Genomic DNA, 18,911 nt, shown 5'->3' with positions numbered 1-18,911 from the left:
AATACTATTAAATTTAAACAATATAGAAAAGCCACATACTTTGGTGGCTGGAACTAAGATAACCCAGAAAGAAAATTCAGTGTAAGAAAGGGAATGGGGGGCTGGAGCGATAGCATAGCGGGTAGGGCGTTTGCCTTGCATGTGGTTGACCTGAGTTCGATTCCCAGCATCCCATATGGTCCCCTGAACACCGCCAGGAGTAACTCCTGAGTGCAGAGCCAGGGGTAACCCCTGTGCATCACTGGGTGTGACCCACCAAAAAAAAGAAAAAAGGGGGGGATGGGCATACAAATCCATCTAAGTGATGAAGTTATACAGGCTTAATGAAGATTGATCTGGGTTTAAATTCTGCCCTTGGAATTTTTTGCTGAGTACCCTTCAGCAGTGTCCTTTAACCTCTCAGAGTCAGTTTTCCAAATTAACCATGTCAGACAACTGTTAATCTACAACAAACAGTGTTTTATATGAATCAAAGCAAGAGTCAACCTTGTGCTTGCCAACAACTATAATTTCCTGGTTTTATTGTACTTTATGCTTCTCAAAAGATGTGTGGAGCTCCAGTTTCTAACATATGCAAGTTAGAGTGAAAAATCTCTAGGATTGCTATAAAACCATTAAGTGAATCAGAACCAGGAAAGCAAGAAAGGACAAATACACCAACAGAACCAGGGCCTGGTCCTAAACGTGGTCCTCTGGTGACACTTAACATGACACACATCCACTTCTCAATGTCTTCCCAATGAGAAACGTAGCTTGGGTCATCCTGTGGCCCAGCTCACAACAAACTAACAACAAACAAAATTATCACTGTGTCCCTCACAGGCCTCCCTCACCACCCTCACAAAATAAAACATGTTCCAGCCAAGGACAAAAGACCCCGTGCTAATGCCAGGAGCTAAGAGACCTAAGAAAAAGCCTGGAAAACGGGGGTGGGAAGGGAATGTGGGAGACTGATGAGAGAGAGAGGGTGATATGGAAGTAGAGAACACATCAGTCATTTGGAGAAAGAAAAACAATCTGGAGAGTATAGCAGGAAGACAGGCAGGAAAACATGAGGCCTAGAGGCTGAAGTAGTTTGAAGAACGGTGTTTGGTGTTTTCATAAAACGTAAAATACAACACCGAGGCTCCAGCAACAGCCTACTAGAGAGAGAGAGAGACATGGATTTAGATTTACTCTGCTGGGTCACTGCAGAATTAACACAGGTCCTAGAGTCCCATACACTTTGAACAATTTCCCACGTAACTGTCCGTTGCCAAGTGCCCACTATGCCCACAGAGATCCATATTGCTGGGTGTGCTTTAGTTCTGAGCATTCAAATGGGTAACAGATCATTTCTTTTAAATGTCAGTACCGAATACGAGCAATTCCGTTTTAAGAGTCTCAAGAGCTTAAAGCCATGCTTACCGATACAAGCAGTCCATGTAGTCTGCGCCCTTGCTGTATTCCTCCCAATACCTGTGATACATGACAAGTACTTGCTCTTCAGACTCCAGAACTCTCTACGCAAAAAAGAAAAATACTTTTACTTAGATAGTACTTGTCATTTTCAATTGTAAACTATAACTATAAAATTTATTTACAATGTTATACTCTAAAATAGTTCACACAATTCACAAATTTTCAAGTTATTTTCTAATTTAACTAGTTTCAATGATGAAAATGTGCTGGAAATGTGATTTTTAGATATGAAAGTGAAGTAGCTATGCCGGCAAGTAAATCTAGAATTAACAAACAAAATAGAATGGTTTGATGTCACCTTTTGGTCAGAGTATTAGGATCCGGTTAAAAGAGAACTTAATTCTATTGCTGTATGCCCATGTTTCTTCATGTCACTGACAAGCAAATTAAAAACAGTGATTCTCACTAAAACTAATGTGGAGAACAGGACACCCTTAGAAACTGAGAGCTAAATCCAATAGTTGGTTGGATACAATATAAATATAGAACAATAAAATATGCCATAAAACAATTAAATAAATATGTGACCTATGATCGAATAATTCCACGCCTAGGAAATTTAGTCTATAGAAAACTTGGTAATACTCAAGGCTGGAGCAACAGCAGAGCAGGGAGGGGATTTGCCTTGCATGCAGCTCAATCCCCTGCATCCAGTAAGGTCCCCTGAGCCCAGCCATGCGTGATCCCTGAGCGCAGAGCTAGACGTAAGCCTTGAATACAGCCAGGTTGGATCCAGGAAACAAACACTTGGCAACACAGAAATAATTTAGCTGCAAGGCTGTTCATAAGAGTGGTATTTATAGAAACAAATTATATGAATTAATAATCATATATGCCCAGCAATAAGAATACTTACACACATCACTGTATTTTAATATAATGAAAAATTTTAAAAACCCAGATTGCAAAATAAATTTCATTAACCATTTCTAATCCTAATAAAAATTCAAAGTGTGCATAAAAAATATGCAGAAGATAAACATCAAATTCCTTAACTATATAAACAAAAACTGATAGTAAAGTATAGATATATTTAAATATCAAGTCCTCAACTCCAGAGTTATTTTATGAGTGATAATTATTTTCTTCTTTTTACTTATCCTATATGTCCTGATTTATTTAATGGTAATAATTTTATTTATTTCAGTAATTTAGTAACTTTCCTCTCACAGATTTTCTTCCCACAGGTGAACCTGCTTCAAATCTGTTTGCAATGCTAACAATTTTTTAATCTACATATTAGCCAACTTATATTTTTGACTTGTAGGTAGAGAACATATATAATAATCTAAGAGTTCAAAGATTCATAAGATGACTTCACAATCTGTTTTTTTTCTTTTTTCTTTTTTGGTCACACCAGTGATGCTCAGGGGTTACTCCTAGCTCTGCACTCAGGAATTACTCCTGGTGCTGCTCGGTGGACCATAGGGGATGCTGGGGATCAAACCCGGGTCGGTCACATGCAAGGCAAACACCCTACCCGCTGTAGTAGTGCTCTGGATCCCAAAACATAGTATCATTTTAAATCACAGAATTATACCAATGTTAATTTCCGAGACTTAATTGTTGCATCACTTACTGATATGCAAGAGGTTAATATTGATAAACTGGATAACAAATGCCCAGTAATAGATGACTGGATAAAGAAACTGTGGCATAGATCCACAATGGAATACTAATCGGCTACAAGAAAACAGAGCCTCACGCGATCTGGCATTAGGTGAAGGGACTAAAGGGTACCGGGACGCATGCAGTCAGTCAGGAGAGGCACAGATACAGAGCGACCTCACTCACATGCAGGGTATAAAGAAACATAGCAAGAGACTACAGATGGCCACAGGCAACAGAACCTGAGAACTCGTCTACAGAACTGGGGACAGGGATGGATGGGAGGGATCCTTGGGACATTACTGGAGGGAAGCGGGCACCCTGGTGGTGGGTGCTGTGTTGGGACATCTGCATGAACTATCATTCATAGTACTGTAAATCCCGGTGCCTCAATAAAAATGGGGGAGGTGGAGAAGAAGTTAGATAAAAATGTGCGATCCGGTAGCCCCTGGTCCTCGAAGAACCACTGGAGTGACCTGTGAACAATGGAGCCAGGAGTATTCCTTAAGCACCACTACAAGACAGACATAATAATAACAATAATACTAACAATGTTATTAAAAAGAAGCCAAAAAGCTAGACCAATGGGCTGAGCGGAGCATCAGCTTTGCACGCAGGAGGCTCTGGTCTGATTCCCAGACTTCATGGCTTCCCACAGATCCAGAGGAGCCCCCCAGAGGGAGAGCTGGGCATAGCCTCTGTTGGGCTGCAGAGTGTGGTCGAAAGACAACAAAAACACAATAAAATACCAAATGTGTGCACTATATGTAAGCAGAGCAATGCCTTCAAGTGCTGTAAGAGAAACGGCACGTGATCAACTGCTCTACTTACAAGTTAGGACCATTTAAAAAGTACTTGCTCCTTGCCATATGCAGCTTACATAAATATAAAGACTTGTTTTTTATGAATTTTATGAAGAAGCCAAAAGCACAAATGCATGAGGCAGGTAAGTTAAGTGAGCTGCCCAAAGTCACACAGATATAAAAGGAGGATGGATTCTTTTAGTCCAAACAGTAAGTAATTTCAATCAGTCTCTGATTGGACCCAAAATAAGCGTATAGCAAATTACTTTACTTTTTAGAGCAAATTACTGCAGTATTGACTCTCACATATACAAAGATCAAGCTACTGATCCTATAAATGGCATACTAGGGGACAGAGTGAGCGTACAGTAGCTAAGGGTATTGATCCCCATCACCCCATATGGTCCCCCCGGGGTCCACAAGGAGTGAATCCTGAGCACAGGGCCAGCCCGAGCACCACTGAGAGGGCCCAAAACATGCCCCCCGTCCAAAAAAAATTGATAGATAAAATAAATGGCATATTAACCAAAATAACTGACCATGTTTTTTAGCTTACCATTTTCCTTTATAGGTTAAGATTAACAATTCTGTCACACCTATACATCATAAATGTTTAATATTTTCTTTAACTTATATATTTATTAATATATGCTGCATGATGATTTAAGTTTCTTTTTGTAGTTTTTTTAAAGTTTTTATGTAGCATATATACAGCGTATCTCTGAAAGGGTGGCTTAAAAAATTATAATATGTAGTGATAAAAATTTGCCAAAATGTGAGCACAATATTAAGAGAAAATTGAGTTCTATAAACATTACCCAAAGACATAGCATTATTTTTTAATTTTATTATGTTATTTACTTTTTATTTATTTATTTTGCTTTTTGGGTCACACGCAGCAATGCACAGGGGTTACTCCTAGCTTTGCACTCAGAAATTATTCTTAGCAGTGTTCGGGGGATCCCTGAGAGTAGAACCTGGGCCGGTCTCATGCAAGGCAAACGCCATACGCTCCAGCCCCAATACAGCATTATTTTAAACTAAGACAAACTAATTAAAAATCCTATCTTTCACTTACTAGATACATGATCTGAACAATGTAAATAGATTTACATTGGGGAACCCAAAAACACAACACTTGACTTACAGATCTGAAATATATATTAAAGTGTTATTTAGGAAAGAAGATCTTAATGACTGAAATATACTGAAAAAGTGACCTAGTCAAATAATTATGCAGCTATAAGCATTACTTTATCATGTACCCATCAATCCTTACCTTGTGCAAATGCCGTACGTGATTTTCCAAAAAAATCTTTGTTTCTGCATAAAGTCTTTCTCCCAGGGGTTCAGGATAGGCCACACATAAAGCATAGATATCTCTAGTTAAATTGTTAAGGTTTCCATAGTCACTGGAGATACCACTTTAAAACAAATGAGATTTACCTTGCTTGGAACCTAAAAATGAATTGTTAGAATCCAGGTTACATTAAGATGGAGAAGAAAGTGTTAACACAGGCATTACTACTTCAAAAAAGCATGGCATCTTTCCTTTATTCACTCAATAAATATGAAAATTATCCTTTTGGGTTAAAATTCAGGGGAAAATTCTAGCAAATCTAATCTGAAAACTACAAAATACAAGTTAGTGCAATGGACATATGTATCCTATCAAAAAAGACCTAGGAAGTATCCAAAGTGGCAAATATGTTTCATCGATTCTAAGAAACAAAAGCAACAAAAATTACTCAAGGGACACACAGTATTCATCAGATTATTCTACAACCTACAACTTTCAGACTTACTCTATCTTTTTGTTTTTGTTTTTGTGTCACACCCAGAGATGCTCAGGGGTTACTCTTGGCTCATGCACTCAGAAATTACTCCTGAAGGTACTCAGAGGACCATATGGAATACTGGGAATCAAACTTGGGTCGGCTGCATGCAAGGCAAATGCCCTACCCGCTGTGCTATGGCTCCAGCCCCTGTATCTTATTGTATCAACAGATATTCAAAGATGTCTCTGAACATCTGAATACTCTACAAGGTATCACAAGAACTACTTAGGCATGTGCATGCAAACAGCGCTGGCTAGAAGGGTTCACCTTCTGTTCTATGCGTGGAGGAAGGTCCGTGAAAGACTGGAATGGAGGAAGGTCCATTCCAGTCCATGCACAGGCTGGGGCACAAGTTTGTCTCTTCCTCAGTGAGATCAGACTCACAATTTTTGTTTTAATTGAGTCACCATGAGATACACAGTTACAAAGCCGTTCATAATCGGCTTTCAGTCATATAGTGGTCCAACACCCATCCCTCCACCAGTATACACTTAACACTACCACCAATGACCCCAGTTTCCCTCCTGCAATGCCTGCCTCTATGGCACTTGTCCTCCCTCCCTTTTTTCCTTCCTCTCTTCCCTCCCCCTTCTGGGGCATTAGTTCGTAATACAGATACTGAGAGGTTATCGTGTTTGTTTTTTTACCAACTTTTAGCACACAGTTCTTATCCAGAGTGACCATTTCCGACTATCACTGCCACAGTTGTTCCTTCCCTAGCCCAACTGCCTTCTCCCGTAGCACTTGAAGTAGGCTTCCAACTGTGAACCAATCCTACTGTCCTTGGGTATTAGTCTCATACTATGTTTTTTTAATCACAAATATTTTAACTAACCAATCACAGTTTGATGTCTCAGTTAACCACTATGTAATTTCACTTTATTGCTTGAAAAGATAATATCAAATATTATTTTTCTGTTGAGAGCAAAATGCATCAAAATTTTCCACTTGGCTTTATTAAATAGCTAGTCATTAACTGGGGGCTCCAGGGCTCAGAGAATAACGTTTTCAAAAGGCTGACACAATATGGGAAGATTTGTATCATCACAAAAAAAGGGTGACAAGATTATTAGCAAAGAGATGGCTCCAGGCAAAACCACCTTCAAAGAGAGGCTTGGGCAGTTCTGATCATGCAGATTATGCCACTAGATCAGGAAACCACAGACTCATATTTTTAAGATTAGAATTTTGGGAGTGACTGAAAGTACAAGTAGGTAGGAAATACGTCTGGAAAGACAGAGCAAGAAAGACTTCCAAATGGGTGTTTTCCTATTTTGTATTTTTAATATCTCTAACCTGTCCAAACAGCCAAGCACTCTGGAAATGTGTAGATCTTAGAGAAAAGAACTAAGAAGTTTTCAACCTTCTGTGGGATGGCTTAATGATAAAACACAATTTTTAAAGCTCTGTAGAATGTCAACTTTTATTTAAACAAATCATTCTTATAAGAACTCTTGAGTCAGAAAATAAAGAATTTCTTTATTTATGAACTTTCCAATTGTAAATTATCACAGAAACAAGAATTTCTCTTTCCCAGAGCAAAACCTTTGACCTCTTGCAAAAGAATAGTGCTAGCCTCCACCAAATAGCTTGCTTTCGCTATTGAAAGGTACTTTCGAAAAAGAAATGAGGGGGAAAAATAATTTAAAATGTTTTTAATTAAGGTGCTTTCTTAAAATAAATGAAAAACATTTTAAACTTTAAAAAATGTAAAAGTTCTTTCTGGGCTTGGGATTAATTTTGACTTTTAACATTACTTTTATTGTGGGTCAAAAACAGGTTTGCAATAGAATTTTAAAACTGAAAATGGCAAGAAAATGACCAAAACATATATATTTTTTTAGGAGGTGTAAGTGAACCTTCACTGGGAAGGTAAGTTCACTGGAACGGCATCGAATGAAGAGTGAATAAGGAAACTCCCCATTGTCACAACACACGAAGCCTCCGAGGTACGGAACAGGAGACATTTCAGTATGTGACCCCAGCCCAGAAGTGTCTTTTTCATTCAATCTAACACTCCTGGAATCCAACCAAAACAGAATACATTAAAAGCATAGAGAAGTTGCTTATTAAAAGGAAACCCCAAGAATAAGAGAGGGATATAGAAATGAGGAAATTGTGTATAACACTTTTAAATTGCAGTTAACTACATTTTCGTATCTTCACAGTAATACAAAACACAGTCACTTGCAGAACTGGTTCAAATTATTTAAATATCAGGTACATTTTAAGTCCTCTACACAAGTGTTTGGACATTACTTATTTTTATATGAAATGAAGCTATTAATACTTTTCTACAGCAGTAACTGTACACCAGAAAGGCCAAGACAAACACAAATCAAGGAATGGAGTTTTCCCAAAGCTGCAGTGTGAAAAGACTAAACAGTTGATTCCATACACATGAATGAGTTTCTTTGCTAGAGAAAATCCAAACGGAATAAGGAATGGAGATGTGTGAAAAGATCTCTCGAGGGGAAGAAGGATGCCTCACTGTGTGCACTTAGTTCTCTGCCCCTTCTGCTGCATCGCATTCTTCTCCTGCACTGTCTGATGTCCATAATGTTAGGTTATCTCTAAGGAACTGCATGATGAGGGTGCTGTCTTTGTATGAGTCTTCATTCAGTATATCAAGTTCTGCAATGGCCTCGTCAAAAGTCCTTTTAGCCAGTGTGCAGGCCAGCTCTGGGTTATTAAGAATCTCACAATAAAATACAGAAAAGTTAAGAGCAAGCCCCATTCGAATAGGATGTGTAGGTTGCATCTCTTTCTTGCTTATATCAAAAGCTTCCTGATAAGCTCCTTGGGAATCATCTATCGTTTGTTTTCGATCATCACCACTTGCAACTTCAGCAAGATACCGGAAATAATCCCCCTCCAATTTCAGGTAGAACACCTTCCTCTCTGGATTAGCAGCATTGGCTATTAAATACTTATCCAACAATTCCAGGGCCGTGGTGCAGATGGAGCGCAGCTCCGACTCCACTTTCTCACGGTAGTCCTTGGTGAGCTGCAGCTTCCTGTCCGAGCTGTCCGTCTTCTGCTCGATGCTTGAGATGACCCTCCAGGCCGAGCGGCGGCCACCCACCACATTCTTGTAGCAGGTTGCGTTCCTCGTTGGACAGCTCAGCGCCCTGCTCCGTCACGGCCTTCATGCAGGTGGCCATGTCGTCGTAGCGCTCGGCCTGCTCGGCCAGCTTGGCCTTCTGGATCAGCTCCGTCTTCTCCATGAGGGGGGACCGGGTGGGGGCGGGGGAAGAGGACGAGCAGCGACAGCAGCAGCTGTGGTGGCCAGCGATCCGGCGCGGGGGTGGGGAACGTGCTAGGGCGGCGTGCGCGGGGCCTTCACGTCTCCGCAGCCGCGGCGCCCAAAACATATTTTAAAACAGGTCTTGTAACAAAAGATTTTGATGTTTCTGAAGACCAAGAATGAAAATGCCAAATGTAAAAAATTCAGTATCTATGAAATAAATGGTATGCAAGAATTTAAAAATGGTTCATTAGATAAAAATTTAAATAAATCTTTTCATTTTTGTTTGTTTGCTTTGGGGATCAACACCTGATGTAGCTCAGAAGTTACTCCTGGCAGTGCTGCTCAGGGATGCCAGGATCGAACCCGAGTCAGCTATGTACAAGGCAAGCACCTTACCCCACTGTACTATCGTTCTGACCCCTAAATAAATATTTTAAGGATATAGGTAAAGAATCAGCACCAACATCTATTAGTCTGATTTAATCTAGAGTACAGGAAATTAGTGCTGATGATCAGCCAACTAAGACAGAAAGACATTTCTATTCTACTTAGTCTAGAACATTTATTGTAGATGTCTTCTAACACTGGTAAGGACTAACAAGGACAGAAATTACCTGCGTCAGTATTTTTCAATATGTTGAAACTAGTATATTTCAAAAAGATGGCTATATCAAAAAGGATATATGAGAAACGTGAACTTCAGTGAATCTGGGTTTTAAGGTCTGATTTCCCTATTTCCCTAAAAGAGGCAATCTGCAATCTTCTGCCCTTTAATCCTTTTAGTCTTATCAAAGCATTTCACAGTCAAGTCCTAAAGTAGGAGACTTTCTGTCACACTATTGGGAGTTGGGAACTCTAACAGCTACCTAAAAGCGTAGTAAACTTAAGTAACCAAACAAAAACCAAAAAACTCAGCCCTGAGAAACAGTTAAATGCATATCTACCTAGACTCTTATATCTCATCACAGGAAAGTCCTTGAGAAACATAATTAAGGGTAATTCCAAAGTACCTTCAACTGCTTTGGGGATGAAGAAGCATCATCATTTTGTTAGAATTCTAAAAATGGCCTCAAGATTTCTCAGCTCACACTGAAACTGTTAAAATGTCAGCTCCATCAGATTCACAAATGTGTTAACATTCCATGTCAAAAGACACTCAGCAGCTACAATTAAGATTACTACTCAGTCGACTCAAAATCAGAGGTGACGCTTCATGAGCTTCTGGTGGGCCTTACCTAACTGATTAGGCCCTCCCAAACAGACCTCAACACTCCTCAACCCCACCCCCGCCTCCCTCCCACCCGCACCCCAGCTGCACGCTGAGGGAGTCCTGGGCTTCCTAGACAGAGGCTCAGCACCTCACGCTGGCCGAGCACTGCCTCTCCTGGCTTTCAAGACATTCAAGTCAGGCTGCAGGGACAGTGCTGCAGGCAGGGTGCTTACCTTGCACTAAGTGCTCAGGAATCACCTCGGGGGCTCAAGGGACCATATGTGGTACCAGGAATTGAACCCGGGTCACGTGCAAGGCAAACAGCCTACCAACTGTATTACCACTCCAGCCCCTTTTTGCTCTTTAAATTTTGGGGTCACACCAGTCTGTGGTCAGGGGATCATGCAAGAGTTGGAGGACTATGGGGCTGGAGCGACAGCACAGCAAGTAGGGCATTTGCCTTGCACGAGGCTGACCGGGATTCGATCCCCAGCATCCCATATGGTCCCCTGAGCACCACCAGGAGTAATTCCTGAGTGCAAAACCAGGAGTAACCCCTGTGCATCGCAAGGTGTGACCCAAAAGCAAAAAATAAATAAATAAATAAAGCTGGAGGACTGAACCTGGGCCTCCTGGGCAAAGCATGTGCTCAGCCAGAACACCAATCTCTCTGGCCCAGGGGTTTATTTCTTAACTTGTGTGGTGACCATTCATGTGTGTGATTTAAAATTATTTGTTCTCTGCCAGAGCAAAATCAATGTATACAGCAAGAAAGGATCCTTCCATGCGCAGGACCAGCCCAAGTCAGATCCTCAGCGCCACATACGGTCCCTCAAGACTCGCCAGGAGTAATTCCTGAGCACAGAGTCCTAGGTGTGGCCCAAAGCACACACAAAAAATACACAAACCTGTTCAATGTTCTGTAAATATTTTAAAAATATACATATAAATTAAAACTTTTCCAGATACGTATTATATTTCAGATAGCATCATTTAAAAAATAATAATAAGTTGTGGCGAGCCAGAACAATAGGATAGTGGGTAGGGTGCTGCCTTGCACACAGTCAATCTGGGTTCAATCCGCAGCATCACGTCCAGTCCCTGGGCCCACCAAGAGTGATCCCTGAATGTAAAGCCAGTAGTAGCCCTGAGCATTGCTAGGTGTGGCCCAAAAACAAACAACAACAACAACAAATCAAGTGTTGGGGACCAAAGATGTAGTTCCATGAGACCACATGCATCACATGTATGAGCCTGTGGGTTTATAGCACCCCTAGCACCCCAAAACTAAAATATTAAAAATGAAAGAAAAAATAATGTACTGGGGCTGGAGCGACATTACCAAGGGTAGGGCAATTGCCTTGCACACAATTGACCTGGGTTCAATCCCTGGCACCTGATATGGTCCCCTGAGCTCCATTAGCAGGAGTGATCTCTGAGCACTGCCACATACGGCTCAAAAACAAAAACAAATGTACTAACACATATAGCAGTATACACTTCAGAGAGTGACTTTTTCTCTTATTCACTTTCAGAGTAGTGTTTTATGGCCTTAAATGTCTACCAAAAGTATCTTAGGATTAGTACTTCTTGGCAAGGTGTGTGAACAGTAAAAAAAGGAGGAAATTTTATTCTAAGTACTAATATTAACATGGCCTTTAGATTTCATTCTTAAGTTCATTCGCCATCAGGTTAAGAATACAAGGACTAGGGGCTGGAGCGATAGCACAGCAGGTTGGACGTTTGCCTTGCACGCAGACAACCTGAATTCAATGCCAGCACCCCCCACCCCCCACCCCATTGTTCAGGTCCCTGAGCCCTATGAGGAATGACTCCCGAGCACGGAACCAGGAATAAACCCTGAGCACATGTGAGATTGGCCCCAAACAAAACAAAAACAAAAACTTTTTTAAATAATACACTTTTTTAATGTCAGAACAGGCACCCTACCCAGTAGAAAGAATTAATACATCTGCTTTCCACATGGCCTAGGTTAAGTCCCATGAACCATACATGGGGCATAGAGGGATTCCTAAGTGCAACAGAGCCAGAAGTAAGCCCTGAGCACTGCTTGGAGTGTCCCAGAAACAAATAAAATCAAGTCTGTGTTCCATACTCTACCTGCACAATCCTGGGAGACTTCCTGTATTTTTTGTGGGGGGCAGGAGGGAGGGTTGGGGGCGGGGGGCCAAGACTGAATCCAGAACCTTGTACACGCAGAGCATGAGCTCCCCTACCGAGAACTGCATCTGCCACATCAATCACTAGGCATGCTGAATGTACCAAAGAAAACTAGAAGTGTAGGAGATCTCCGTAGGCTCCTGTTAAAGAAACAGGACCCCAGATGAAATTATGTCCACCCTACCAGGACTACTACCTACCTAGTTGCAGTTAGTCTCCTTCAAAGTGAAATTTTTAAACCAATCGATCTGGAGATTCCTAAAGTGGTAACCTGCAGAAAATACCCTACGTCCCCTAAGGGAAGGTAGCTAGCATCAAACACTTTTCTTTTGTCTACTTGCTGGATGCGATGACACTGGTTGAGTGAGATCACAAATGGTTTGACAAAGCCTACCAGATATATCTTCAAATTTACCGGTAGTACTTTTTAATGTAACAAAGTCTTCCCAAAACATCATTTTACATAGCTTTAGTGTCAAGGCATTTTCGTCATTTTTATACCTGCTACCATTTTTTGGGGGAGGGTCACACCCAGTGGTGCACAGGGGTTACTCCTGGCTTTGCACTCAGGAATTACTCCTGGCGGTGCTCAGGGGACCATATGGGATGCTGGGGATTGAACAGGGACAGCGGTATGCAAGGCAAACACCCTATGATGTGCACGCGCACGCACGCACACACACACACACACACATATATGTATATATGAAAGGACCATGGAGAGTGCAAGACTTTCCCTAGGACAATGCCCAGATTAACTTGTGTGCAAAGAACTCCAGGCCAACAGTTTGGAGAACCTGTCTATAACCTTCCCTTAAATGCCATTTCAAGCTCCTTTTCCCTCTGAAGAAGCCCGTGTTCTCTCTTAAATGCCTGTCTCCTCCTGCTCTTTGTCTCCCCTCACATCTCTCAATTTTTCAATAGATCTATTTTCTTTCACAGGAAAAACAAAACAACACCACTGTATTAAGTAGCAATCCAAAGCAGAAATTTTCTGTTGACTGGCCGAGATCTAGTAGTCGAAAATCACTGGTCTAGAACAGGTTCCAGTATCCCCCCAGGGACACTAGAATGATCAAGGCAGGGAGGGTGGTAACAGCCTCGGGTGCAACTGTGGTGCTTTATGTTGGTTAGAGAAGGTAGATGGCTGTGAGACATGGTCAAGTGTTTGTTTTTCCTGAAAAGGGAGTACTTTTCAGATAACTTGTTTTCAAACAAATTTGGGAACCTCTGATCTGAAAGTTTTGGTATCAACATCTAGCTTAATATTAACAAGTGAAAGAGCACAAATTGAATGCGCATCTTCGGAAACCCAAGCTTCCCTAAAGTGCAGATGCACCACATAATGATGGCAGGCAGTCAACCTCTAACTCACTCTAGCAAACTGACAGACGTGGCACTAGGTGACATTAAAGGCAGGGGACACCTCACACCTCGGGGCGGGAGTCACTGTGGATACTGTGGACATGGCACTTGCCCAGGTTCAAATCCCAGGGTCTCCCCAGACTCCCCTAAGCACAGAGGAGTAAGCCCCGAGCACTACTGGGAGTGACCAAAACAGAAAGCAAAAAACAAACAGAAAGCAAGGCAGGACACTCAAGTTACCTGAGAAAGAGCACAAATCTTCACTGTCACATAAAACTCATGACTCACAAATCATGACAATTCAATTTTGAAACTTTCTATCTCAGTTGCTGAACTTGCTCAAATGCAGCCCACGACGCCCTTGCCCTGTATTTTTGTAGGACGTGCCCCCGCTCTTTGTTCCTCACATTCGTCAAAATATTCACCCACACCAGCCCAGGAACACTTCTCAGCGACACCCAAAGGATACGAGAAGCGATCGTTCCACGTTGCTCTTTCGACGTATTCCAACATGACAACAGCTTTGATTGTCGTTAAAAGTTTGTTCCATGTTTCATCAAAATCTACTACTCTTGGTTTCAAAGACATTGTGCAAGTTTAGTGTTGAAATCTGTTAATTAAAAATAATAGCACTGTTAACCCAAATTCTTCAAGATAGATTTTATTCAAAAGTATACTGCAAAACCAAATAGCATGATGGGATCAAGGGACCAGAGCCTGGCACATAGTAAGAACACGATAAACACTTGTTACTATCTTTTCATAACTATGCAGACAAAAATTTCCATAAAATATTTGCATTCATTACAAATTCTAGGAAATAAAAAGTTGCAGTACAAATTATTTATAATCAAAGTCATTGTTCCAAAGCTCTTAAAGTGTCATTTAAAGCACGGAGGGAAAGAAACTGGAACCCTGTTGGCCAAAAAGCCAACTCCTAAAATGACAAATATGAAAGAGACAAGCAATTAGAAATGTTGGCCCCAAGGCAGGAGAGACATGGCATGTGCCTTGCATGGCTGGGTGGCTGTAATACTGGTTTCAATCCTGGGCACCACATACGATCCCCTGAGCACAAAGTCAAGTAGAGTGTGGAATCATAGTACAGTGGGTAGGTCATATGCCTTGCATACAGCTGACCCAGGTTCGATCCGATCACCAGCATCCCATATGTGCCCACCAAGTCGGCCAGGGGTGATCCCTGAGCATAAAAACAAAACCAAACAGACCAAAAGCAAAGGTGTAACCCCAAAAGTCAAGACAAAAAGCCTGGGATTTAACTCACTCCTGAGCTGGGGGACAGCTCTGCGTGCAGGCAGAGAGGCGTGATCCGGGCGCCAGCTGCACGAACTCTAGGAGAAGGCCAGAACAGAAGGCTTAGCCACAGATCCTCATGGTTTTGCACTACTTCCATGGAGGAATGAGACAGCATGCAGGGAAACGAGAAGGCACAAAACCATTAAAAAGGCTTATCATACCTGGACACTTCAATTTAACTAAAACTTTGGAAAGAAAATTTACATGTATAACTGAAACAGATGAACGACAGATGAGAATGCCAAACTCATATGAATTCAGGTTAGAAAGGTAAAAAGACTTCAAAGAAATGTGGGAAAGGTGCAGCCATGCTCAGGGGGTCTTAGATTCCCGTGTCCTGGCCCACTCCTCCTCGGGGCAACCCCCAGCCCGGGCTAGCCTGGCTCCCGAGCAGTGAGTCTGCACTTCTCCGCTTAGCAGATCTCGGTGGAGTCTAGAAGTTTGCGGGTTTCTGGAGCAAGAGTCCCAGAGTTAGATTCCAGACTTCCCAATGCCACATAAGAACAGAATGAAGAGAACACATTTATGGCTCAATGTCATTTAACAGGAGAGTCCAGGGGAAGGCTCTCAAGCGTATGTTTTAGCAGCGACCCCAATGTCCTCCCTTATTACTGGGCAAGTGGAGCAACACTCTGGTCTGTGTAGCCATGGAGGAAAGCTCCTTCCTCTGCTCAGGGGGAGGCGGCAGGGAAACACCGGGAGCCGACAGAAGGGAAACAGACACCTGGGAGAACAGCTCCCTTCTCCGGCCCACAGAGCGGAGGGGGCCTTCCACCACTCTTACCTTTCCGCCAGCCAAGCGCTCAAGAGGCACCCTAGGCAGACTTCAAGGAAGACAAAGGAAAGGAATCAGAAAGGCCAACTCTAAATGCAGGAGGGTGTGGCACACTGAGTTCAAAGTGTTCCCAGGCTTCCCCTCCAGGCCTTAAATTTCCTGTACTGACTTGAAAGGATTAGCAGTGACTTAGCATCTGGGTAAGCCCTGGAGAAAGGAGAAAGAGCAGCTAGAGAACTCGAGTTCCAGCTTTTGTTTTTTTTTTTTTTTTTTTTGGTTGTTTGTTGGGGCGGGGCGGGGCGGGCACAGCAGCTGTAGTCTGGGCTGACTCCTGCTGGGATCAGGACTCACTCCTGCAGGTTCAGGAACACGCTGAGGTTCCAGGGGTCAAACAAGGGCCAGATCTGTGGAAGCAAGTGCCCTACCCACCGTACTCTTATCTCTGGCGCCGAGGTCCTAAGCCGGGAGCAGGAGTAAGGGGAGGAGGGCTCACCTGTCAATGCTCAGGGGTTACTCCTGGCTATGTACTAAGGAATTATTCCTGGCGATGTTCAGAGGACCATGTGGGATGCCAGGATCCAACCCAGGTTGGCCTCGTACAAGGCAAGCACTCTACAGGCTGTACTATCTCTCTGGGCCCCTCAGGTGCTAGCCTGGGGAGGGATGAGGGGGCACACCAAGGGTTACTCCTGCCTGTGTACTCAGGAATTACTCCCGGCAATGCTCAGGGAACCATATGGGATGCCAGGATTGAACCCAGGCTGGCCGAGTACAAGGCAAGCACCATATGGCTGTACTGTTGCTCTGTGCCCCCACCCACCCTTTACACCATGGAGTTATCCTTAACCTCTTTCCACCCTTATTCTCTGAATCCTATCCAACTGTGTTCATGAATCCACCATTCCTGTGCAACACTGCATATACTCTGGAGGTCCTTAGCAGCTCGAGTTTATACTAATCATTTACTCTAGTAATGATATATTTTGCTTGTTATGTGTCAAGCACTATTCCAAGTGTTGCATATCCACTCCATTAATCCTCACAATAATCTGATTATACAGGTCCTGCTGTTCTCTTCAAGATCAGGGTGCCATTTAACGACATACTCAGGAAGTTCCTGTGATGAAACCTGCCCTGGACCCCTGTCCTTGCAAATACACTGCCCTAACTAATGTTTTTCAGAAATACATAAGTAATTAATACCAGGGGCCTCTCTAGGTCCAGAGGTTACTCTTGTCAAAAACAAAACTCTTGCCCTTCGAGGCTGAACTCTTAGATCTGGCACCTGAAGAAACAGACAGACCATTACTTCCCAAGCTCTCCGACAACTCATTCAACTACAAACGAAGACAGAGCCTTTCTCCAGTGCCTTCCTGAGACTGTATCGTGACCCAACCACTCGACCCTGAGCCAGGCCTCTTCTACTCCCACTGTTAACATCAATTCTACTGGTGTCTGAAAAGTTCATCTACATTTCCGCCATCTCGCTTATACAGTGATACGAATGACACCCTCAGGTCAATGGCACTATGGGCCCTAACAATCACACTCTACTAAAACAAAACTGAGAAATAAAATTGAAGGTTAATACACATCAATATTGTAACATCTGCAAACTTTTCATTATATTTGTAACAAACTGCAGGTGTTTCTCAGTCAGAGCACCAACCATATTTTATTTTTCTACATAGCATGATTACAATAAACTAAGTAATCTACATTACAAAAGTTAAGGTATCTAAACGATAACCCAGTAACTTCAAACCTAGGTACATGGCCAAGAAGAAATGTCCGTAAAAATGCTCATACCTGGTACTGGAGTGAGAGTACTGAGGGCAGAGCACTTGCCCTGTATAAGCCTGCCCCATGTGTGATCCCCAGCTCTCCACATGGTCCCCTAAGGCCCCCCAGGAGAGAGCCTTGGGCACAGAGCCAGGAGTCAGCCCTAAGCACTAGCAGGTGTGAGCCAAAAACAAAATCAAAAAATATTAATAACCAGAATGCTGGTGCACAAATGTTTACAGCAGCACTGAGTAATCATAAAAGCCAAAAGGTGGTTAATTCAAATACTCAAATATTTAACTCAAATATTTACCAAGTAGTTAATAGATTTTTTAATGCAATATAGTGGATTATCATCTAAAAAACAAAGTGAATGGATTACTGACTTTAAGCTACATTCTGGCTCAATTTTACTTAAACACCATTTTGCCAAGTGATGTGGGTGACTTATATAAAGTGAGGAAAGAGGTGGGCGCATTCCTCTTCACCCCCCTCAGTCTCGAGGGAAAGTCTGGGAGGACTGGTCAAGTGGGCCTCACGCACACACATGGCTGGGCTCTAGCATCCCACCAGTGTAAGCTGGTCAGCCAATGGGATGACGTTAAGTCCACTTTAACTACACCGCATTCATATTCACAGACTGTACAACTCCCTGGGTGTTCTGAGCTTCACTAAGCTACACACGTCAAATGGGCACACATAATGAATAGCGTGAGGTATATAAATAAAACTTAAACATTAAAAGGGTGGTTATAAAAATGTTATCAAAAATTTAGATTCATATAACAGGGAAGGGAGTTTCTTATGAAGTTACAAATTCTGAAATCTTAGTACCATTCTCATTCCTGTGTGCTAGTTACCAGCTCCTATTATTTGAAGTAATATGCATAACCCTAAGCATATTTTAACGATTTTAACAGTTTTTTAAACATTAGAGATTTGGCCTTATACACCTATTTACATAAGTGTTGTACTACTCACTTAACAGTATAAACTATGTAACAGTACACTTGAGAGAAAAAAATTCCTTAATTTGGAATAGTAATCCATTCTTTGCATGTGAATCCAGTCTACTATATCTGATGACTTCTAATGATTCCTCCACAATTAAAGAGTCCAATTTATTATCAATAATTTAAAAATTAATTGAAATTAATTATCAATAGCTTTAAAATTAAAACTGAAAATTCTATTTTTAACAGTTATGGATATTTAAGAGGTTTCTTTCTACAGGCTTTACTAACACAGATTAAGTTAAAACTAATATACTTATTAGTAAGAGAAATAAATCGCAGTGTTATCTTTAGCTATCACTTGTTAA

General features: G+C 41.9%; 1 protein-coding gene and 1 pseudogene across 6 annotated transcripts in view; both read right to left on the bottom strand.

Moving 5' to 3' along the window:
* Positions 1-18,911, bottom strand: part of CUL2 (cullin 2) — an 89,579-nt gene that overhangs the window by 48,197 nt on the left and 22,471 nt on the right. For 5 of the 6 annotated variants that reach the window (XM_055147133.1, XM_055147134.1, XM_055147135.1 and 2 more), the window contains 3 exons: positions 14,186-14,326; positions 5,152-5,254; positions 1,408-1,502 (listed from right to left, as the gene is read on the bottom strand). In XM_055147133.1, coding sequence (XP_055003108.1) covers positions 1,408-1,502; positions 5,152-5,254; positions 14,186-14,304 — 317 coding nt within the window. In that variant the 5' untranslated portion in view covers positions 14,305-14,326. Of the gene's footprint in view, positions 1-1,407; positions 1,503-5,151; positions 5,255-14,185; positions 14,327-15,001; positions 15,099-18,911 lie in introns of those variants that run through there. The other variant, XM_055147137.1, reaches the window with a different exon arrangement.
* Positions 7,096-14,150, bottom strand: LOC129407018 (14-3-3 protein theta-like; annotated as a pseudogene).

The sequence above is a fragment of the Sorex araneus genome, chromosome 9, assembly GCF_027595985.1.
Source record: "Sorex araneus isolate mSorAra2 chromosome 9, mSorAra2.pri, whole genome shotgun sequence".
Classification (NCBI taxonomy): Eukaryota; Metazoa; Chordata; class Mammalia; order Eulipotyphla; family Soricidae; genus Sorex; species Sorex araneus.
The sequence above is the reverse complement of the archived record's forward strand: the minus strand, read 5'-3'. Positions and strand labels throughout refer to the sequence as shown.